At 39.8% G+C, this 24,897-nt stretch overlaps 1 protein-coding gene across 1 annotated transcript in view; it reads right to left on the bottom strand.

Annotated features, from left to right (window-relative positions):
• Positions 1 to 2,113: 2,113 nt before the first annotated feature.
• The window catches only part of zswim6 (zinc finger, SWIM-type containing 6), a 47,931-nt gene continuing 25,147 nt past the window's right edge, over positions 2,114 to 24,897 (bottom strand). Inside the window, exons 2-14 of the mRNA XM_039779937.1 lie at positions 22,094 to 22,450; positions 19,540 to 19,688; positions 19,274 to 19,424; positions 16,743 to 16,922; positions 15,367 to 15,543; positions 15,131 to 15,277; positions 13,735 to 13,881; positions 12,136 to 12,396; positions 10,828 to 10,963; positions 8,285 to 8,442; positions 7,138 to 7,301; positions 6,919 to 7,000; positions 2,114 to 4,918 (exon numbers count right to left, since the gene is read on the bottom strand). Coding sequence (XP_039635871.1) covers positions 4,056 to 4,918; positions 6,919 to 7,000; positions 7,138 to 7,301; positions 8,285 to 8,442; positions 10,828 to 10,963; positions 12,136 to 12,396; positions 13,735 to 13,881; positions 15,131 to 15,277; positions 15,367 to 15,543; positions 16,743 to 16,922; positions 19,274 to 19,424; positions 19,540 to 19,688; positions 22,094 to 22,450 — 2,972 coding nt within the window. The 3' untranslated portion in view covers positions 2,114 to 4,055. The remainder of the gene's footprint in view (positions 4,919 to 6,918; positions 7,001 to 7,137; positions 7,302 to 8,284; positions 8,443 to 10,827; positions 10,964 to 12,135; positions 12,397 to 13,734; positions 13,882 to 15,130; positions 15,278 to 15,366; positions 15,544 to 16,742; positions 16,923 to 19,273; positions 19,425 to 19,539; positions 19,689 to 22,093; positions 22,451 to 24,897) is intronic.

The following is a 24,897-nucleotide window of genomic DNA, read 5'->3' as shown; positions in this document are numbered from 1 at the left end:
AAAAAGTCATAGTATAGCATGTCGAAAAGTCTTGTATCATGCGGAAAGTCATAGTATAATATGCCGAAAAAGTCATAGTATAGTATGTCGAAAGTCATAAGTGTATAGTATGTCGAAAGAGCAAAGTATGCTCTTATGCTGAAAGAATCCGTATATGTATGCGAAAGTCATAAATAGTATCGAAAAGTCATAGTTATAGTATGTCGAAAAAAAGTCATAGTTATAATATGTACGAAAAGTCATAGTATAGCATTATCGAAAAAAAAGATCATAATTATAGTTATGTAAAAAAGTCATAGTATAGTATGTAAAAAGTCATAGTATAGTATGTAAAAAAGTCATAGTATAGCATGCCGAAAAAGTCATAGTATAGTATGTCGAAAAAAAGTCATAGTATAGCATGTCGAAAAAAAGTCATAGTATAGCATGTCGAAAAGTCATAGTATAGTATGTCGAAAAAAAGTCATAGTATAGTATGTCTATAAAAGTGATAAAAAAGTCATAGTATAATATGTCTATAAAAGTGATAAAAAAGTCATAGTATAGTATGTCTATAAAAGTGATAAAAAAGTCATAGTATAATATGTCTATAAAAGTGATAAAAAAGTCATAGTATAATATGTCTATAAAAGTGATAAAAACCTAATTTATTGAAAAAGATTAAAAGTCATAAAATTATAAAATGGTCATAAAAGTCATAAAGCTAGCATGAAAAAGAGTATAAAATAAAAGTCATAGTATAGTATGTCAAAAAGTCATAGTATAGCATGTAGAAGTCATAGTATAGTATGTCAAAAAGTCATAGTATATAATATATTGAAAAGTCATAGTATAGTATGTCGAAAAGTCATAGTATAGATATCGAAAAGTCATAGTATAGTTATGTCAAAAAAGTCATAGTAATGTATAGTATGTCGAAAAAAAGTCATAGTTATAGTATGTCGAAAAAAAGTCATAGTATAGTATGTCGAAAAAAAGTCATAAATATATAGTATGAGTATGTCGAAAAAGTCATAGTATAGTATGTCAAAAGTAAAATTATTTTAAAAGTCATAGTATTAAAAGCATTATAGTATGTCAAAAAAAGTCATAGTATAGTATGTCGAAAATAAGTCGTATAGTATGTCGAAAAAGTCATAGATAGTATGTCGAAAAGTCATAGTATGGTCGAAAAAAGTCATAGTATATTATGTCAAAAGGATAGTATAAAATAGTATGTCGAAAAGTAGGTATAGTGTATGTAAAAAGTCATAGTATAGTATTTGACTTCTTCATTTTGGGTGTTCAACCTGAAATCAAGCAGACCATAATCAGGTTGGAACCCATGACCATTGGGGTCTTCCAACCAGCATTACATCACACTGAGCCATCTTATCTGACACCAGCACTGCTGTTTCATAGCATATGTTTACTTCTTCAATTTGGGTTTTAAAAGCAAATGATTCTCACAGAGTTTGAACCCACAACCTTCAGACAAAGTACCACATATTTATCACACTGAGCTATTTGCGAAGTTCTAAATAGAGTGGTTTGATGTTGTATTTATTGATCAATGTTACTGAGGACAGAAAATGAAAAAGTCTGGAGAAACAGAGGGGGTTTGATCCTTCAATCTCAGATTATGTTTATCTGTGAAAGCAACATCTTAGCTCGGGGAGATACACCCTAGGTTTAAAGTTTGCTTAAAATCATATACATAGTATAGCATGTCGGAAAAAGTGAGAAAAAAGTCGTAGTATAGGATGTCGAAAACATCACGAGTCATAGTTTAGTATGTCGAAAAAAGTAATAGTATAACTGTATATGCTTACTGATAGCTGTGTAGGATAAAAAAAATAAAATTGTATTCATTAATTGTTATTTATAACTAGTGCTATTAATCTTATTCATACAGTAACCACCATGTCTTCATTTCTGTGCTAAAAAAGGTAAAGTTTGTGGCTTTCTAGATGACCAACACTTGTGAAATATCTTAATATCTTAATAATCAAAACTTTTCATCATCATTTGTTATTTTGTCAAACCACTTCATTTCTAAGATCAAGAATTGCCTTTCATGCTGGACTCTTAATTTCTGTCATACAGTTTATAAAATTAAAACACAAAGACTTCATCCTCTCAAAAAAAGAATTTAATCAAAACAAAATGTAGATTCATTAACAAGTTTTATAAAACAGTGATTTAGTTTCATAAATAAATCGATCAGTGTATCAAATCTTAGTTTCAACTTCATGAGCATGTTGACATGGTTGTACAATCATTTACCTAACTTCATAAATAAAAAGGGAGCATATTTCTAAACAAAAAGGGCTACGAACAAGAGACAACACTGAAAAAACGAATGAAATGGAGCTTTTAAAGCACAAAATACAGTTCAGCTAATAAAGAAATTAAAAGACACTACAAAAAAATAAAAAGTTTGTAGCCAAAGTTGTATTGGCGTATGAGAAACGTTTGGTAGTTAGAACTCCCATTTGGTTATTTTAAAGCATTAGGACAAGGCAAGAAAGAAGGCTGTTCTTGTGTGAGGAATTCTACAAATGAAATTTAAGAGGAGTAAAAATAAAAGAAATGAAAATACACAGTCAAGACCGAGAGTAAAGAGCAACTTTCTGTCCTGCACAGAGCCGGGATGTCAGAAGAAGAGGACGTGGACGTAAAACAAAGCTTTTTGTGACCGAATTGCTCGGCTGGAGACGAGAAGGCAGATTTCACTTCAACATCGCAGCTGTGTGTCGTCTCGGCTTTGCTTCCACAGTCGTCTCTTTCTCTCCACTCCTACAATCCTCAATACACTTCTGTGTTCAGGAGAATACACACTTTGCATGACCACTTCCTGTCCTGGTTTCTACAGTTCATTACATGTCCGCAGAGCCAAAATCCAGCCAGTCACGTACTTCTGTTGTGAATTGGCCCCTGATGCAATGCAAGGCGAATGTTTTTAAAGTCCTTCTGATATGTTTTTTTTTCTTCTTCTTTTAAAAGTCAAAAAGTACTGCAGCTTCAAGTATTGTGCCTTACATAGAATATTCTGTCATAAATTAGTTAACATATACATTTTTCATTCATTTTTCAATATTCAGACATATACTTTCATATATACAGGACAATAAAATGCTTTTGTTTTCTTTTTTTTTTGTCTGCTTACTTTTTTTTTTTTTAGAGCAATCCCTGAGAATGTATATTGACAGTTTCCACAAGACAGTTTGTTTTTTTGTGTGTTTCTGTGACAGTAAAATGAGCATAATGAATGTTTGAGACGACACTGCAAAGCCAAAACGATCAGCTTGAAGAATAAAACAAATATCGAACCCAGTAAAATCAATTTTTTGATTTCACAGATCAGATGGGCGAGGACTCGGAGGGGGGAAAGAGTAAAGCTGGATCCTTTTAACAAGAGGTACTTATCACTTCAGATGGAGTTTCTCCATTTGGTTTAAAGCCGTTTGTATTCTTTGAGGCTGTTGAACGTTAGCTGAGGGAAGTAGGAGGAGTGCAATGTGGATATTTTGCCACTGGACAATACAGTATAATATACACAGTGTAAAACTCTCTCTTTCTCTCTCTCTCTCTCTCTCTCTCTCTCTCTCACTTTCATACATATATAAAGGGAAACATACAAACTTTCACAAATTGACTCCTGCAAACTTAATGGTTTTTATACACATCAACAACAGCTGTTGCTTTTATGGTTTACAGTGTTTTTTCTTCTTCAATTTCAAACTTGTCATTTTTAGGAGAAAATGTACCCTAAAACGTAATTCATATCTTATTCCCATCATCCTGGGATGTCCAGTTAGTCTGTGCTCCTGCGTGGGAAGGAAAGGGAGGAAATATTCACTGTGAATGAAAGTCACTTTTTCCACATCACAGTCTTAATTATTCACCTTCAGGAAATTGTGTTCATTATCACAGTCAACCCCGCAGTGCCAAATCACAGGAACAAGATCTGCATGAATGTTGTCTTTAGGGTGACTTTCACTTCAAGTTAGAAAGGATGTAAAAAAAACAAAACAACAACAACAACAACCCAAAAGGGCGATTTGGTCGTTTAATCACCCAAATCTCTCTCGAACGAGCATCATGAGTTTCTTCTTGCCCTTGTATATCTGTTTCAGGTTGTCTATGAATTGTGTGAACTGAATGTGTCCGTCGTGCGCCATCAGGAACGTCTCTCTGGCTTTACTGAGGAACTCGATGAACTCGCTGTAGTGGCGTGGGCTGATGTGCGTCAGCCGAGAGTGCGTCGTGTTGATGTAGGCCCCGATCGTGGCGTCCAGCAGCTGCCTGAGTGGAGCCTTTTCCAGAGGCATCAGCTTCCCAGAGTTCCTGCGACTGTGCAGCGCCACCATGCCCGGCGTCGTTAACGTACACCGCCGCAAAATGTCCGACAAGACGGTGGCGCACTTCACGCTCTTCACTACCAGGGGGATGACGGATGCCAGTTCGTTTTTCCCCAGCGAGTGGCTGAGCGCACACGCCCAGAGCACGTCGTTGATCGCCGGGTGTGTGTCTTGGTTGTAGCTGAGGTTCAGGTGAGTCATGGCTAATGTTGCTAGTTTGTACGCCCTCATAGGATAACCGCGGTGCTCCATGTAGCGTGCTATTGTAAACAGCTGCGTGTAGTTCATTCCTGTGGCGGCTGCGTCTAGAACAATCTGATAGGCTGTCTCGAAGGCAATGTGGTCCTTCTCGCAGAGCGTCAGAGCTGAAAGGGCACAGTTTTGGGGGTCCTTCATGGCACACTGCAGGGCCAGGGTGCGGGCGGAGTTGGCCAGGTTCTCCTGCTGATGGCAGTCCAAATGCAGGCGGACGATGGTGCTGTTGGACATGACGGTGGTAGCCACGACGCTGGTGGCTTCGGTCGGGGTGAAGAGGGTGAACCAGCTCTGCATGATGCTGTCCAGCGCAAACACACCTAGATAGAGAGGAAAAGAAATGTGAGTTTAGGATTTAGAAATGTTAGAAACGTTTTGGGGTTCCCCAAGGTTCAATAATAGGTCCTCTTTTCTTTTAATTTGACATGCTTCCATTTTGTAATGTTTTCCCTAAATATCATGTCCTCTTTCACTCTACGAATGACACGAGCCGGATGAAACACCATAGTTGAATTCTTATAACAACACTAGGTAACTTTTCCCGCTTCAGTTCCCCTACAGGTTGGAAGCAGAATTGTCCATTACATTACATTACATTACATTGTCCAGTACATTCAAACTACAGATCCGCTACCCGATCTGGCCAACTTGCATAATGTAATGTAATGGACAATTCCACTTCCAACCTGTAGGGGGACAGAGGCTGGAAAAGTTCTCTAGTGTTGCTTTAAAAAGGATGAGTCGTGACATTTTAGATTTTTAAACAAAAAAAAAATCACAACAAGAAGGGCACTTGGAAAGCGCAGACCTCCACCAAGGCATGCACTATCTCACAATGTCAATGCAGTGTGAATTTTCCCAGTTGGGAACTCATTTTCCATTATTAGTTACTGTGGTCCTGCTCTCTGAAACAAGCTGCCTGAGGTCCATCACAACGGGGTCCACATTCAAGAACAAACTCAAAAACTTCTTATTTTCCTCAGGCATCAATTTGTATGGTCGCACTTGTATGTTTTTGTTTGCTTTTGTTGTTTGTCTTGTTGTGTTGATGCTTTTATTGTATACTTATTTCTATTCATGCTTTTTTACTGTGTATGTTTTTTTTATGTAAGCACTTTGGATGTACATGTACTGAAAGGTGCTATACAAATAACATTTACATTATTCCAACAAAACATGATTGCAGCACAAATGCCCTATCTGGCATGTTAACTAAAGTGAAAAATAATGTGTGTATTCGCCCCGTGATTCAGATCCACTCTGAAATGTAATGGGCTCTTTCTTGGCCCAGGATACACCCTTCCACCATTTTCATGAAAATCAGACCAGTAGTTTTTCCGTAATCCTGCTGACAGACAACAAACAAACCAACAAACAAGCCGAACCAAAACCATAATCTCTTTGGCAGACGTAAATATATAGTTTCATAAGGCTCAGCAATTTCAAAATCATTAAATGTTTCAAAAATTCTAACAAAATAAATACATCACCTTTTTACCTTCGAATTGGATATCCTGTTTCTAATTCTCTGACATTTTATGGCCTGGCCCCACTCTACATCACCAACGGGCACGTTCTCAATAAGTCCATTCAAACTCACAGAAACAGGGACCCCTTGTCACTCCCCTTACATTCACAAGAAATCCTCTGGGAGAAGGGTTTTTTCACCCTACAGAGCGTAGTCCCTCTGGACACAGCTTCCTGTCCACTTCAGGGAAATTCCGCCACTAGGTTTCGGTATTCAAGTCCAAACACGAGGTCCACTTAATCAGCCAAAAGCCCACAATCTTCCATAATTACTACCCTGCCAGTCATTCCTTCCGTCCCGCTGAGATCCCTCCAAAATCCACTTTTAACGACTTGTGCCGTGGTTCACTAACCCCTCCTCAGCGGTGGTGAGACCAAATGCTTCAAAAATAACTAGAGCTGCAAAGATTAATCCATTATTTGTCAACTATTAAATTAATCGGCAACTATTTTGATAATCAATTAATGGTTTGAGTCATTTTTTATGAAAAAAAAAAAAAAAAGTATAAAAAAAATGTCTCTGATTCTAGCTTCTTAAATGTGAGTATTTTGTAGTTTCTTCTCTCCTCTGTGACAGTAAACTGAATATCTTTGAGTTGAGGACGTCATCTTGGGCTTTGGCAAACACTGACCCACACTTTTCACCATTTTCTGACCTTTTATAGAACAAACAACTAATCCATTAAATCGGTAAAATAATCGTTAGTTGCAGTCCAAAGAATTGCCACCGTTAGCATTGTAATCTACGAGAGCCAATTAACTTTACATGGAAAAAAAAAAAAAAAAAACTCACCAGCTTCAGTAGCACACGTGACGAGCCATCGCACCATCTCTCTCCTCCGCCAGTTCAAGGTAGACAGCGTCATTCTCATCACCTGCAAGAAGCCATGAGGTTAGCTCAGTCTAAATGATATTAATTGTTCTTCTGTATGTGTTTCTGTTTCTGTGTGTGTGTGTGTGTGTGTGTGTGTGTGTGTGTGTGTGTGTGTGTGTGTGTGTGTGTGTTATTTACCTGAAGACCCAGCTCCAGGGAGACTTTGAGCAGCGTGATGTCCGGCAGGCTGTCCATGAGAGTGGCGATTTTGAAGGCATCCTGGGCCAGTTTGAAGATGTGGGACGAGGAGTGGATGTTCTTCTGGATGGACTCTAACACTGTTTCGAGCTTACGAGCATCGCCTGGTGACACAACAAACAAAGTCATTCTCAACTTCCACTGTAGGCTTGAAATTCATCTTTTTGTCTAATATAACCCATTTTATCGGATATTACATATCATTTTTGCAATCCTAGGTTGTACTTCGGTTGCTTGTAACATTTAGTGATGAAAAAACTGGAGTGACAGTGTGGAGACGTTAAAAGCTATTTATTACTCAGTTTATATATATGTATGCGCATGGCTGTCTACAACCTGTCACATGTACATTTACTACATTATCGCACAACCTGTTAACTGCTGCACTATTTTATGTCTTAGATTCTAATTTTATTGTGCCTTTCATTTCTTTTTTTATACATATGACTATATACTTTTTGTAGTTTAGCTTCACTCCTACACTTATGTACTTTCAGACATCAGACTTATTTCCCTGTTTCATGACTGCTTTCAGCCATATCAGAGCTGTGATAAGTTACTGTGGATACACAAAAGCTTTTATTGTGAAGCAGTGATAGAAAACATAATGCTCCTGTCATTGGAGCTGGATAAACTTAAGAGATGCTATTCTCCAATTAAAAAAATGAGTAAACACAGTGCTCTGGAAGAAGCTGCACTGGCGCCACGGAGGGAAGCCACACTGCCCAGACAAAGATGAAACAAAGCTGAATTGAAATCTGCAAAATATCTTTAATTAAATAATTGTGTTGGTGCCGCTGATTTTCCATCATTCTTTTGGCTGCTTTGGCCGTGCAAAAAAAGGTATTAATTGCAGTCTACGTGGTATGAAAAAGGTCTTACGTTTTATTTTGGGAACTCTGCAGGAACAATGAACGGTCGTGGTTGCTCATAGCTCAGCTCGGCTCGCCACTGCCCTAAATCGGTACATGATGGCCAGCTTTTCACCCCCCTTGTGGTGGTTTGGAACAGCTATAAACACTTTTGCCACACTTTTGAACTAGTTTGTTTCGAGCATACAAATACAAACAGCTGTGCATGTGTGTACCTTTAGCAGCAGTGAGCATGGTGGAGGCCAGTTCACACTGTTGGGTCTCTATGTGGCTGAGAGTGAACCAGCGGGGGAGGCGGTTGGGCACCACTGACACTATATGTTGAGGCCGAGAGAAGTCACTGGAGGGGGCCGTGGACTCCAGGACCGGCAACCTGAGCACAGAGGAGAAAACAACTTTTTATTATTATTATTATTATTATTATTATTATTAGTTCTTTGTTAGACGTAAACACACAGGAACTGATCTGAAGAAGAAGAAGTTCCTTTAATAGAATCAATGCATAGTTTTCCTCGGGTGGATCTTCGCCTCAGGCCGAGAACACTGAGAATAAGGTTAAAAATAACGGCTCAACTCCTGTCAGATCTTCTTATAGCGGCTGTGAAACCACATTTTTGTCTTCTAATATTTCTCCTTTGTAATTTAAGTCTGGAATTTAAAAAAAAATAATGATTTACATGTCATAAAAATCAAAGGGGTTTAATTTGGGCGAGAGCATATAAAGTTTCCCAACACCCGTGGCGGTCAGGGAGGAAACCAACAGCTTGTATTTATTATTCACACATTTATAAAACTCGTTTTCAGCAGCGTTGAATTATTTAGTGAATATTCCAGCAAAAGGAGGTTTTGTCATTAAACAGTGCCCCAGATAGCTTCTAAATCTGCCTCTCTTTTGCCTCTCTGTCTCATTCACACTCGTTCACACACGAACCAGATGAGATTAAAGGAGGCAGAGGAGCGGAGTTACATTTAAAAGGTTGTGTCCAATCCAGGGCAGTGTCTCCCCGCTGCATTCTTTATTTCGGATCCTCCTCTCATCACTTGGAGCATGTCCACACTAAGCCGGGAACATCTGTAAAGGCATCTTTTTTTTTCTCAATTTCACCCCTTCGTACAGACTTTTTTTGCCGTTTTTCTTTCCCAAACACGCTTTCCAGAGTGTGTATGAATCTTAAAACGACGGCTAGCTAGGTCAGTGTATACGAAGAAAACTAAGCTTTTCCAAAATGATCACGGGACTGTGAGCCAGTAAAGTGAACAATAATGCCTCTAACTCACTCTGTGATCGGCAGTTTTAATGTCAGCATAGCCGAATATGCCGCATAATTGTTGTCATTAACGTGTATTTATGTTGATTTATTCCAACTATGAAATAATTATTTAAAAAGACGTCGAAGCAGAAGAGCTTCAGTCGTTTAGATGTTGTTTGGGCGTTTCACTGTGGACAGAGATCTCTACTATAATGTCACTGCTACTACATTGCACATATCTCTACATGTTGTTCATGCATTGTTCATATTACATAGCCATATTTATTCTGCTCTTATAACACTGCAATATATTTCTTGCCCTGCCTATGCACCCCCTGTCTATACTTGTATATCGCATTGCACTTTTCTGCTTTTTTTGCACTTCTGGTTGGACGCAAACTGCATTTCGCTGTCTTTGTACTTGTACTCTGCTCAATGACAATAAAGTTGAATCTAATCTAATCTACTAATATGGCCTAAAAATGCAAATTATTTTAGCATCGACCAGCGTCTTAAGGATTACACAGCATAGTTTAACGAACCATTGCTGGCTTCATCTATCTGTTAAAGTGACGTATTTTTGTTATTCAGACATCAGCGTATTTTACAGCTTTATTCATGACTTTTCTTTAAGGCTGTGTCACTGATGGATTTGAAACTTATTTTGCCGTTAAAGCCTAAATTAATGGCCGTCGTGACCGCCCGCCTCTCATAGTGAATCCACTGATACATTTTCACATCAGTTTAATCATTTAGCGATATTAGCAAGATAATTCTGCTGCCGGTTTTCGTAACATCCAACATGGACAAGCTTTGAATGGCATGACAGATGTGGGACCCTTTTTGTTTAATTCCTATATGTTTTATTAGGTGTGTAATGTGTTTAGCTGGATATTACTTATTTCATGAACATTTATAATATAAAAGACGGTTAGTTAGATTATTACTGTGTTTTTTTTTAACCTGGTTTGGGGATGTTTTACAATTTTTTGGGAGAATAATCTCCTTAACACCTTAAAACTGTCCCTTTCACTGTGTTTCATAGTAACATAAACTATCTTTGAGCATAAGAGGAGGAATCTAAACCAAGTACATTTACTAAAGTACTGTACTTAAGTACAATTTTCAGTGCAGGTCTTTCACTTTTCTTTTTTTTTTTTTTTCTTCACACGGTGGTGTTGGTACTTTTACTGAAGTAAAAGATCAGAGTACTTCTTCCACCTCTGTAAGGGATGAAGATTAAAATAATACATTTGTTACAGTGATCTTAAAAGACAGTACAAGACATTTATCTCTTCTCTCTGCAGGTTTCAGCCTTTATGTTAACGTCACTGCATTTAACTTGTCATTAGGGTCGACGATGTTGTTAGATTGCAGTCAAGACTTTTACGTTAAAAGTGACCAGGGGGCTTATTCAGACATGACTTTAACATGCCCATCAGATTAAAGCACCGAGGTCTGAAAGGTGGCTACACAGCAGCTTTAAACGAGGAAGGGTTTCTACTCACCGCATGGCCCTCAGTGCAATTTTGTACGCCAGTTCGGCGTCATGAGGTAGCAGGGAGGTGAAGAGATACTTGGCAAAAGTGTGCATGGGGACGCTTTCTCTGTAGAGTAGCTCCCCCAGACCACTGTAAGGACCAGCTGGAAGAGAAACACACAAAAAAAACGGTCAGGCTACAGTTCAGTCTGTACAGAGTCAACGTGAAGGAGAGACATCAACGAACAAACGCAGAGCTGCACGATGGTTCCCATATGACCGCGCAGTGACCTTGTGTGTATGAGATTATTTCTCATCCTGTCATGTCAACAAACATTTGATACCGCGGTTTTAAAAACACACACAGATCTGAACAGTGTGACTCAGCTGTGTATCAGACTGATGATCACTTCGTTTGTCAAACACCACAAAACGTACAGAGACTTTTGTCCTGGCCTCCGAGCAGGGACTTCCTGACACATCATGTGGCTTCTAAAACTTGTGTAGTGACTAATTTTCTCACAATTAGTCACTAGACGCCGTTTCAACATGCAGCTACTCGCATATGTTAATCTTGTCCGGAACTAACAAAAACTCCCATACGTTCTTAAATAAATCAGACCTTTACAAGCGCAATTAAATCAAAGAAAAAAGGAGCAAAAGTCAAACTTTAGGCCTATATTTGTTACGGTTGCAAACTCTTGCTCCAAGGCGTCTTCCAGCTACCGTCTGCACCCGATTCTATTAATGAATCCTCACATCCAGACTATTTATACTTAAATATAATATATACTATACTTAACCCTCATGTTGTCCTCGGGTCCAGTTTGACCCGTTGTCAAAATCAGAAATATGTTCTTTTTTTTTTTTTTATATAAAAATGACCCAAAAATTTGATGGATTGCATACAATGCTCTTCGCATGTACAATTCATGATCACTACTTTTATTGAATTTTTTATGTTTTATTCAAGTTTTAGCATTTCAAAAAAACTGAAATTGTTTCAAAACTGTATTCTGACTAAACTTTGACTCTTTGAAGTCTCCGATTATCCATCAACATACGTTCCTCTAATATTAGTCTAAATATTTCATAATTTCTGCTTTTTTTTTTAACTAAAAAATTAGGTATAATTTCCTACAAATGAGGATTATTGTCCATGAATTCCAAGTGTAAACCTAGTGGTAATAACTTGGTGTTAGTGGTGTTTGGGTAACAAAAGCATCAAACGTGTCGAAGAAATTTATTTTTATGTTTTATTTTGGCCCGGCAGGACAGGAAGACAACACAAGGGTTAACAGACTTTCATATGCTTCAACGTTTGAGTCTTACTCACCCTCTAGCAGGGAAGCGGCTTGTTTCCGGAAGATCTTCACCAACGTGTGGTCTAAATCGACTTCTTGAAGCTTGGCCAATAGCTGCTCTTCGTTGCGACACACTTTCTCCTGAGCGTAAAGGCCGTCCGGCATCACCCTCTGCTGCCCTAAACCAATCAGAGCCGTCTCCACGGCCAGCGACACAAACGAGTCTCCCTCCTCCAGGAAACGCTGCGTCGGGAAAACAGGATGCTCCGTCCTCCTACCTGAACCCAGCGGGCCTGAGGGGGAAGCAGAGAGAGTGGGTGAGAGATGACTTAGCAGGGGGGGAGATGTTCCCTTTGGGCTGGGGATTGAGCCGAGTATTGATAAATCTATTGATCTATTTGTTCATTCCGGTGTTCTTTTTCAGAGTGTGTATCCTCCTGAGGATGGTAATCATGTGTTTTAATGGCTTAATGATGTCTTGGCAGACCTCACCGTTCATCCCATGAGGCTATACAGTCCCTAATGAATGCACACAGACACACACAGACACAGACACACATATACACACACACACACACACACACACACACACCAAGTTTTAATTGAAAACTTTCCAAACTTCTTCCCTGCCGTGGCTTTGTCACTTCACCTCATTCAGAAGAGAAACAAACTGTAACCGAGTCCAGAACAATCTCCGTCCTTTCTAGCTCTGTTGAAATTCGTCTTGCTGAGCTCCCTGCATAATTGATGCATTTTAATTGGAGTGTTTTTCCTGCTGCATTTCTTATTCATGAGCTGTTATTGGAGGATGACTGCAGGCCAATCAGCATGTCTGTGTCATCGCTGCTGATTACAACCTGAGGGCCCGCAGCTCTGACAGGAAGTCACAATCACTGCAGTGTAAACGTTTGACGCACAGTCGGGAAAATGCGCGTTTGTGTATCTAAGTACATTAACTTAGATAGTGAAGTGGCATTTTGAGGTTTTTTTTACTTGAGTGTTTCCATTTTTTGCTACTTTATACTTTAATTGCACTACACCTCAGAGGGAAATATTGTACTTTGACTCCAATGTTGGAGCAATTAGATTCAGATTTTACATTAAACCACAACAAAGATTAATCTAGTGGTTCCCAAAATATTTGGCTTAAAGCCAATAGGTGAAATCATCCAATTTCACAAAAAGAGTAACGATTACAGAAAAGTCCGAAAAATGAATACATATTTGTGTATTTGCTTGGTTTCTGCTTCTTTTCTCTCCCTTTAAATCTCCTCTCGACCCCTCAGATTTATCTGGTGACCCTTTGGAGGGCCCGACCCCAAGGTTGGGAACCTCTGGACTAAACTATCTAACTGTATATAAAGTAGTTAACGTAGCTCCACCTGGAGCAGCTACAGCAGTAACATGCTGCTCCAACATCGATGAGTCAGTGTTAATATCTAATAATGTCACACAGAGTCAGAGATCAGGAGACATTTTACTGCACAATAAGTACTTTTACGGATGATAATACTTCTGAATGCAGGACTTTAACTAGTAAAGGAATAAATTCACGTTGTTGTATTGGTACTTTTACTTATAATAAAAAGGATCTGAGTACTTCTTCCAGCGCTGTGTATCTGTGTATGTACCTGAGAAGTCGAGCAGAGTGGCGGCTCCGTCCTCGCTGCCCCTCCCCGTCTCCATTAGGGTGCTGAACAGAGTGCCGATGGGGTCCAGCGGGTGGCCCACCCAACCCTCCAGGTTGGTGACTGACGTTATGCCTTTATGAAGCAGCTCTGCAGTAACACAAACACAAATATATGTATGCTTACTATCAGGGTTTCTACAGTGTTAACCACATTTAATTTAAGTGAGTGAGATATTTAATACCAGTTTCACTGTCATACCGGTCAAACCAGGGCCAATAAGGCTACAATTATTTGTTTAGGTACATGTTGACATCATGTTTTTGTCAGTACTTCCCAGCTGTATAAAACAATAATTCCTTGTAATGTAATTTATCAATTAACGTGACCTGGATCCAGAAAAAGGCAGAAAATTGATGGCACGAGTAACTTAAAGAAAGGCTTTTATTTGATATTAATTTCTCCCAACAGCAGGCGATCTCATACACAAAAAAGTAATAACTAATGTTTCTGTCCACGACAGGCAAGAAAAACCGATGTAAGTGAAATTGAAGACTTTTCTTTTAGGGAATTCAATGTTTTTTAAGACTTTTTTTAAGACTGTAATATGGTGTTACACTGAAACACTGAGTGTCAGGAGATGAGGCACAAAATACTATGTGGGTATACTTATATTTAAAGGCAGAGCTAATAAAACATACTAACAGGACATCAGAGGAATATAAACACTGATAGGCTTTTCGCAACACAGCGTCACATAAATTTCCCGCCAGAGTTTAAAGTGCTCATATTATGCTCAATTTCAGGTTCATAATTGTATTTAGAGGTTATATCAGAATAGGTTTAGATGGTTTCATTTTCAAAAAACACCGTATTTTTGTTGTACTGCACATTTCTGCAGCTCCTCTTTTCACCCTGTGTGTTCGGGTCTCTGTTTTAGCTACAGAGTGAGACATCACACTTCTGTCCCATCTTTGTTGGCAGGCACACATGCTCAGTAGCTAGGTAAGGATCACATCAGCTAGCGGTTTGTTTCTCTAACTTCAGTTAGTACAAGGCAGGATTAGCCAGGAGACTTCTTCTAAACGAGGGCGCACGTCCAACTTTGCGTGGAATAGCTGCAAAACAGGGACATGCAAGTAGTTCTTTTGTAGATTATGGTGAACTAGTGTATGTTGTAGCAGTGCTAGCGCTAGCACTGCACATGCTGGAATTGTCCCTTTAACTTTGAGTTTTCTAAGGCCACAGAAGCTTTGTATACAAAAAGATTCACGCTTTAATAAGCCTTACATTTGTTATGAGCCAAAATACATAATATTAGCTACTGGATGGCAAAGTAAGAAGCATCAGTTAAACGTAGAGAATCGACGCTGAACAAAAGGCTGAAGCAGAAACTGACCTTTTTTGTGAGTGCGGAAGAACTCCAGCTGATTCTGCTGTTGCCTCCGCAGCGTGTTGACAATTGCGATGGCGAGCCGGAGGGCTTCCTTGGGGTAACCGTGTGATCTCAGTGCGTCCACTCGGGCACACGCAGTCGGAACGTGCTCTGCATCAGAGGAAGAAAAGATATGCTGATGTCTCCCTCCATTTATTTCTTATTCATTCAAATCCCTCTAAACCACCGCTCTCTCTCACCGTGCCACAGGGGCCACCCTCTGGCGTCGAAGAGGGAGCTGTTGAGGTTGTCATGGTAACAGTAGTTGGTGTAGTGGTCCTCGGTGATGATGTGCTGCAGGTGGGGGTCCTGCCAGTGCAGGTCGCAGGCCTCGATCGCTCGCGTGAACACCGTCCGGTGCGGCCGAGTCAGTGAATCTGAGAGAGACGAACGCGAGATGGCAGGTGTTAAAACTGTGAGGGGGAGGGAGGGAGAGCTGAGGCAAAGATAGTGCATGAGGTGAAAGAAACCGGTGCATGCTGGGAAGTTAGTTACCGGTACTGTAGTTTAGCTCCCTGGCTATTAACACAGTCAGCAGATGCAGCAGCAGTGATTGTGACGAATGCTCATGGAGGCTATTTAAATACTTTTAACCACTCAGACTGCTGCAATTTGCATCAATATTCATTGTCCGTCTCAGAGTCATAATTCAGTCAAACATGAACACGCAGACGTGATACACATATTTGTAGATTCAGTGAATCTTACGCTTTCCAATGATATCATTACCCCTGATGTCCATCCCAAATAAATGTCCATAAAGCCAATTAGTCAAAGAAAAAAAAACTTTTATAACCAGACCTTGCATGAGAACGTTGTCAAAGAAATCCAGTGATAGCTGTCTGTACATCCATGGGTACACTGCAAACATGAACTAGTTACTAATAGCTAATTTAGCATACTTTTAATTGGGCCAAAATGTAAACAAATATACGCTAAAAAACATTAGTCCTGTTTACAGCCCCAAAATTATGGGAACTGTAGAGTAGTTCTAAAAATTTGAAATAAAAAAAGGAAACTGATAATATTATAGGCTTGATAAAAAAACATTAATATGAACTTTTTTCCTGTTGCATTATTAATATTTGTTTGACTCAGAATGACTCTTATGTTATATTTATGTAGCTATTGGGGCTCACAGTGTCAGACAGCAGGATTTAAAAATGTCGATAACACAACAAATGCAGGGCCATTACGGACAAAACAGCAGCAGTAATAACAGCGCCGGTCTTCTCAATGGAAACATTTGTATCACCGTCTGATTGAAACGATCGTGTGTCTGAATTTTCTCAGATTTGATGGGAAAAGCTGCAGGACCTCAACTGTGTTATTAGGCTCATTCGATTAGCCACACTAAAAAGTTAATAAGACACAGAGATTGAAGGAAGGAGACTTGATTAAAAGATAGGGGGAAGATACACGACTTAATAGTGTTAATACAGGAGGAGGAAGAGGAGGAGGAGGAGGAGGTGCTGCCATAGAGAGGAGAAAGAAACCTTCAGATGTGATATAGGAGAGGATTTGGGAATAAAAAAAAAAAAGGGAGGCAAGGTCTCTTTTTCGGGTGTCCTCTCACCTGGGTTGCCAGGAGGGCCCTGGGGCAGAGCGTTGGTCAGATTGGTCAGCTCGCTGCCATGGTTACCGTCCTCCAAGGGGCAGACATCAACGCTGTTCCACCTGCGAAGCTGTCGAAGCCAGAAACCCTTCTGCTCGGGCTTATAGTGGGGGTTCAGCACAATGCACATCCACAGGGCTCCTGCACACACACACACACCAGGAGATATTACACTCACACTGCAGCAAAACATGCTTGGTAATCATTAGTGCACAACATACAGTATTATTCAAAATTTTGTGGCAAAAATATAAATCGCTAAACAAACTGCATCATTATCACCTCTTTAAAATAGCTGAATAATGCAAAGTTGAGTTGCCCGGTGCTACTTTGTGCATCTAGCGATTATTTTCCATTATCGATTAATTGTTTGGTCTATAAACTGTGCGAAAAAAGTGAAAAATGAGTCACTTCCAACAATGGTCTCGGTATTGCAAAACAGGTGTGTATTTAAAAATGTTTTAAACACCAGTTTAACCTAGATAAGACTATTTTATATTATTATATATTGTATGATTAAATTGGAGGCGGGTCTGCGAATTGGTTCTGCACACATAACAAGTATAGTTGCGACTAATGATTATTTTCATTATCGATTCATTTGCATATTATTTTCTTGGGACTATAAGGGAAAATATAAAGAAAAATGACCGATATTATTTCCCAAAGTCCAAGGTGATGTTTTCAAAAGGTCTTATTTTGTCTGAAAAAACTGTCCAAAACCCCCAAATAGTTATTTTACAGTGATACAAAACAGAAAAGCAGTCGATCCTCACATCGGAGAAGCAGAAAACGGACAATACTTGGTATTTTTGCTTTAGAAAAATACCAAAACAACGAATCAATCTATAAAGAAGTGTTAAAAACGTGAGCTTTGTCTAAAAACACTAAGACACTGAGTAGAGATTGGAAAAGGAACACACGAAGAGAAAAGAAGAGGGCACAATGAGCATGTCAAAGGATAAATTAGGGATGACACATGACAAAATGAAACAGGAGAAGAAAAGAGAGGAAGTGAAGTGACAAAAAACGGGAGGAGAGGTGAGGGGAGGGAAGGGGGAAGTGAATGCAGGAGGGAGGCTGAGGATGGGGGGATGGGACAGGAGGAGAGAGGCTTTATTCTCCGTCTCTTTGTTAGCGCTGGTTCAAGGACAACAACGAGAAGGGAAAACAGAGCGCCGAGAAAATGATGTCAGACACGAGTGACGAAATGCAGAGCAAGAATCTACAGCAGCAGGGAGGTTGTGTGTGTGTGGGGGGGGGGAAGGTATTAATTAAAGAAAAACAAAAACGGGCAGGGCAGGGGGATGGTGTGAAATGAGAGGATTGTGATGTCATCCGATACATGTTGCACCACAGTGTTGGTTACGAGTGAAGCCGGACTTATTTTTATGTCGCTTTGATCGCTTGCCATCGCGAGTGAATAAGCAAAAGTCATTGTTCTCGTTTTATCTTGTACCTGCAACAGAGAGCAAAGGTGCTTCTGCACAGGTAGGGTCATATCTCTCTCTCTCTCTCTATATATATATATATATATATATATTCTAGTTCTGCCAGGAAACTCTTAACCATATGCAGCTACAACTGCTTAGGTTAGCGGAACAATTAAGTTTTTTCCGCTGTACCGAACCATCACACCGCTAATATATTATTTATTTTTTGGTCCGTTTAAAATAAGGTTTACTGAAGATTTACACCACAAAGATGTGAGATCTCCGTTCCAGTCACATTAACAATTTCCAACAGCCCAAAGTGACATCTTCAAATGTTTTACTTTGTCCGGCCAACAGTTAAAATATATTCAGTTTACAATTATATCAAACACAGAAACGCAACAAAACTGAAACGGAAACATTTGTATTAGCTCATTTTTTTGTCGACCAACTAATAAATGAATTGCCTAATTGGCATAAAATGCCTAAGCTGTGGAATAGCCTCCCCGTCTCCTTGAGATCGCTGTCCTCCTTATATGAGTTTAAACTCAAACTAAAGTTTTATCTCTTGGAGCGTGCATTTCTTTAAATTCTTATTTTTTATTTATGTCTTTCTGTTGTCTGAAGGATGTTTTATTCCATTTTCTTATCTGACTCTTGTTATGTGAAGCACAGTGGTCAACTTATGTTGTGTTTACTTGTGCTATATAAATAAAATGAAATGAAATGAAATGAAATAAAATGGACATACAAATAAAGTACTTTAAAATTGCATTGAGGCCCAACTAAGCCATAAAATAAGCTGGTGTGTGTGTGTGTGTGTGTGTGTGTGTGTGTGTGTGTGTGTGTGTGTGTGTGTTGTGTGGGGTGTGTGTGTGTGTGTGTGTGTGTGTGTGTGGGTGTGTGTGTGGGTGTGTGGGGGTGTGTGTGTGTGTGTGTGTGTGTGTGTGTGTGTGTGTGTGTGTGTGTGTGTGTGTGTGTGTGTGGGTGTGTGGGTGTGTGGGGGTGTGGGGTGTGTGTGGGGGTGTGTGTGGGTGTGTGGGGGTGTGTGTGGGTTACCTAGTTCGTCCCACAGCTGCCTGTACTTGTCAGTCATGGTGGTTCCCTGTTGCCTCCACAGCGCCAGTCTGGGGTCGCCCATGAACTGCTCTGTGATCAGCGTTAACATGCGAGCTCCGTTGGAGTCCCTCATCTTCAGCATCTCTCTCACCTGCAGAGACGTTGGTGGAGGGGTGGGGGGGGGACGGTGGGGCATTGTGGGTAAACGTTGCCGTTCAGCTGCCACAGCGCAGTATGATGGCGTTTGTTGGAAATGATTCGGTTACCTTGCTGAACAGTAAGTTGAGCTGCTTCCCCGAGCCGTGGTACCCGCCCTGGGAGAGAAAGAGCTTGACCTGTTCCTGAACCTGCTCCTCGTCCAGATGCCAGCAGTTCTCATCGTCCACGCTGGCGCCCGCCGTCGGATCTGGAGCTCCTGCACCCGACAAAGGAAGCCAGTCATTACAAGAGCTCCATGTCATCAAACTAAACGGATTTTCATTGATTAGTTTACTTCATTCAGTGGCGAAGAAGTACTCATATTGTTTAACTTAAAAGTAAAAGTAGCGATACCACAGTGTAGAAATACAGGCATCATTCAAGTACAAAAGTATTAGTAGGGCTCGATTAATAAAATCGATCTTTGAGTGCTCGGAAATTTATCTTTTATTATCTTATTTTCCCCACAGATGTATAACCACAAACAGTTTTGGAGTCAGTTCGTAATGTAAACATTAACCTGGTGCATTATAAAAAATATTTAAGGGTTGCTTCTTGCTTGTAAATTTCACAGCGGAGGTTCTCTGAGAATCTCTTTTAAATCCAAGATAAATTGGTATTGTAACCGAGTTTCCCTAACTGATATCAAATCTGTAATGTAATCAAATCGGGACCGAAATCAGCCCTAAGTATTAGCATAAAAGTACTCATTATGCAGAAGGACCAATTTCAGAATCATATACAGTATATCATATTATTGGTTTATAATTATTGATGCATTAATGTGGTCGTTGCAGCTGGTAACGGTAGAGATCCTTTTAATTACTTTATGTACTGCTGGGGAGCTTGTTCATCCCCCCCATGATCAATTAAGTCTTAATCTATAATAAGACATAATTTATTTGTTTTATTAACCTGAATCTCCAAAGTAACTTGTAACAAAAGTTATTAAATAAAAGTACAAAGTAGCAGAGAAAGCAAATACTCAAGTACCTTAAATTTGTACTTGGGTAAAGTATTTGCGAAAATGTACTTAGTAGTTCCACCACTGGCCACATTTAAATAAAAATCTGTATTTTAAGGGAGGAGCAGACATGAACATGCCTACATCAGCACATAGTTCACCTCCTGCATTAATGCATTGCTGGTTAAGCTGATCAATACTATAAATGCTACAAAATCTGTAACAATAACCAGCCGACAAGACTTACCATGTTTCACTGGGGAGGATTTGACCCATCACCAAACACACATTATTCACCAGTATACAAATACAGAGTACAACATATGTAAACAGAAAGGTATAACAGTATAAACAGAGTTACATTTTTGTTTACAAGATATATTCTACACACTGTGTTACTTAAAAGGTCCCATGGCATGAAAAATTCACAGTTTTTTTTTAACATTAAGACACAGAAATGGCACATCCTAAGGAAAGTGGGACTGGCTCTAGTGGCTGTAATTCTGCACCAAGGCTGAATTTCGGGAAAGAGACTTCAGATACAGTATTAGGGGACCACTAAGGTCTATATAGAAGAGACTTCAGATACAGTATTAGGGGACCACTAAGGTCTATATAAAAGAGACTTCAGATACAGTATTAGGGGACCACTAAGGTCTATATAAAAGAGACTTCAGATACAGTATTAGGGGACCACTAAGGTCTATATAAAAGAGACTTCAGATACAGTATTAGGGGACCACTAAGGTCTATATAAAAGAGACTTCAGATACAGTATTAGGGGACCACTAAGGTCTATATAAAAGAGACTTCAGATACAGTATTAGGGGACCACTAAGGTCTATATAAAAGAGACTTCAGATACAGTATTAGGGGACCACTAAGGTCTATATAAAAGAGACTTCAGATACAGTATTAGGGGACCACTAAGGTCTATATAAAAGAGACTTCAGATACAGTATTAGGGGACCACTAAGGTCTATATAAAAGAGACTTCAGATACAGTATTAGGGGACCACTAAGGTCTATATAAAAAGAGACTTCAGATACAGTATTAGGGGACCACTAAGGTCTATATAAAAGAGACTTCAGATACAGTATTAGGGGACCACTAAGGTCTATATAAAAGAGACTTCAGATACAGTATTAGGGGACCACTAAGGTCTATATAAAAGAGACTTCAGATACAGTATTAGGGGACCACTAAGGTCTATATAAAAGAGACTTCAGATACAGTATTAGGGGACCACTAAGGTCTATATAAAAGAGACTTCAGATACAGTATTAGGGGACCACTAAGGTCTATATAAAAGCATCCAAAGAGCACCATGTCATGGGACCTTTAAAGGCTCTGTGACTCCAAAACACATTCTTTCAACTTTCCTCTTCCAAGTCAAACTTGACCAGATTTAAGTGTGTCTGTGTGTGTGTGTGTGTGTGATTAAAGTGTTTTCAACCTGTTCTCCCTAAACAGCTTATTTTTCCTGACTCATCTCGGAGGACGTCAGCCTCCAGATGGTGCGAGCTGGAGGAAATCTAACACACGTACCTGCATTAAGCTTGTGTGGGTTTGCATGCATGTTAAAAAAGGTGGGAGGTTATCTTGTTCTTCCACTAAAATCACAAACAACCAGCATTATCCCAGCCCCTCCACTCACCGTGAACCTGGTTGATCTCAGAGTTCTGCGACAGGATCTCGTCGGCCAGTTTTTGTGCCGTCGGCAGCACCTCGGTGTGATGCACTGTGATCAGGTACTGAACAAACTTCTGCAGCTGATCTCTGTTCATTTGGAATAGAGTCTCTGAGATGGGCAGACGCAGTTTGACCTGCTCGGGCTTCCGTACTCGGTACAGCGAGAGCGCCACGACGTGGGCGCAGTAGAAGATGTCCTTGTTGCCGCAGCCGCACGTTACCGCTGTGATTTTGCAGCGGTCAAAGCTGACGCTCACGTTGCAGAGCAGCTCGGGCTCCGAGGATGTGGCAGGTTCCCTTACTGTGCCGCTGAGGTGAAACCCTGCAGAGAAACAGAGAACAGATTTACAGTTAATCATCTGCATGTAATGAGTAAGTAGCTTTCATACAAAATAAGACAAACGCTTAATTTAAACCTACAGTGGCTAATTTTTTTAGTTACCAGGGGCCAGCGGAACAAGCTGTGAACCAAACAATGGCATGTCACTCTTTACATCGATGTTTTAGCCACCTGGCCAATATTAGCTCTCTTTTAGCCAAGTTTTGGTCTCTACCAAGCTGCTAAACGCTCCTCTGTGTTCACCAGATAAGCGCTAACTGTGTCCATCTGTCTTTTTGTGCTGGTTTTACGTTTTTAGAACTTTTTTTTCAGCTGAAATCAGCTGCGTGCTGAGGCTGAAAATAATGCTATAATGAGTTAAAAGTTGCTCTGGTTTCAAAACATCTGGCCAAAAGACTACAGTTGGAAATTAGCCGCATGGCTAACACTGGAACATTTACAGAAATGTTGATTAATCTGCGTTGTCCTTATAAATAAATTAATGAAATGAAAGGCTCTGTAGAGCTAAAAATAACTGCATAGTTGGCTGATACTTACTAGGAGCGACCCCCTTTACATACCATAAACATGTGATAGATAGATAGATAGATAGATAGATAGATAGATAGATAGATAGATAGATAGATAGATAGATAGATAGATAGATAGATAGATAGATAGATAGATAGATAGATAGATAGATAGAGACCGAGAGAGAGATATGAGTGAAAGGACAGGGAGGAAAGCGTAAAATATTCTCATTTCCTTTTCATTTCCGTTCCAGAACACCTCCACTGCTTTCCCTTTCTCCACCAGGCAGAGAGACCTGCTACTATACAGTAACCCTCTCACAAGCTGAAACCTATAGGTCTCATCGTGTGTTTGGAGGGAATGTAAACATAGACAGAGTCGCAGATGTCAATGTGGATTTGACCTTACACTTCTTGAACTCAGATTTCTTGGAGCTTTGGTATCCGAGTCTCTGACAGGAAAATAAACCCTGATGCTTTCTGATTGGAAGAGGAGGGTCATTTTCCATCTTAACAAAAAACCCAAGACTAACACACTGGAAAACACAGTAGCTGCACGTGGGAGCTACAGTAGATTTAAATATTGTGCTGAGACCAAGCAGACGGACATGAGATGACTAAGCACGCAAACTATACACTTTATGACCAAAATAACTCTGTAATGACGAGAAGTAGACAATGTGAGTGTGTGAAAGTGTGCATCTGACTGGGTTAGAGGGTTACCAGTGATGACAGATGGTGTCAGAACCACGGTCAGAGCCAAACTGTGGCAACCAGTAAGAGTTTATCGTCGGTGTGCGTACATTTACTGAATGTCTGTACTGCATCAGTTTCACTGTAAGGGAAGAGTTAGGGTAAGGAATGTTATGCAAGTCTGAAAAACAACTCGATAGGTAAGATAAGATAAGACTTTATCCAGCAGCATTGCAGTACAAAGTAGGAAAAAGTGCAAATATGTGGAGTGCAAATAAAAACAAAATGTAAACAATTAAGAGTAGTCCTGAAAGGATTATTTTCATAAATCGATTAAACTGTCATTAATTTTTTCTGATTAATCGATTAGTCTTGGTTTATAAAATGTCAGAAAATGGTGAAAAATGTCTATCAGTGTTTCCCGAAGCCAAAGATGACGTCCTCAAATGTCTTGTTTTGTCCACAACTCAAAGATGTTCAGTTTACTGTCACAGAGGAGAGAAGACACTAGAACAATATTCACATTTAACACGCTGGAATCAGAGAAACTAACTTTTTTTTCCATCAAAAATGACTCAAATCGATTATCAAAATAGTTGGCGATTGATTTATTAGAGGACATCTAAATCGATTAATCTTTGCAGCTCTAGTTGATTATCAGTAAGGTGCAAAAGTCAAATGTATACAATGCCCGAAATGTAAACAGGGTGACGGTAAGTGTCAAAAAACGGTCTATGGTGAGGTGTAAATCCAGAACAAACACATGCCAAAAAGTTAACAGTTAAAGGTGAGGCTCTTAAAGTAACAAAAACCTGTGCAAATACTAGCAGCGTTGTTCACCCTGGAACATTAGCTGCGAGATTTGATTTCCACTTTGCACACACACACACACACACACACACACACACACACACACACACACACACACACACACACACACACACACACACACACACACACACACACACACACACACACACACACACACACACACACACACACACACACACACACACACACACACACACACACACACACACACACACACACACAGCTGCTGGACGGAAGATCGTTGTAAACAGAGTAGGTGTCTGTCTGTGTATGTGGTGGAGCTCGTGTGATGCAGAGCTGAGCGAAAACAAAAAGGCACAATATCTGAGAGTGAAACCAACAAAGTGCCAGTTCTTACTGGTGCTGCTGAGCAGATGCACAAACACACACTGGATC

Source organism: Perca fluviatilis, chromosome 17 (assembly GCF_010015445.1).
Source record: "Perca fluviatilis chromosome 17, GENO_Pfluv_1.0, whole genome shotgun sequence".
Taxonomy (NCBI): domain Eukaryota; kingdom Metazoa; phylum Chordata; class Actinopteri; order Perciformes; family Percidae; genus Perca; species Perca fluviatilis.
This window is presented reverse-complemented; position numbering and strand designations above follow the sequence as displayed.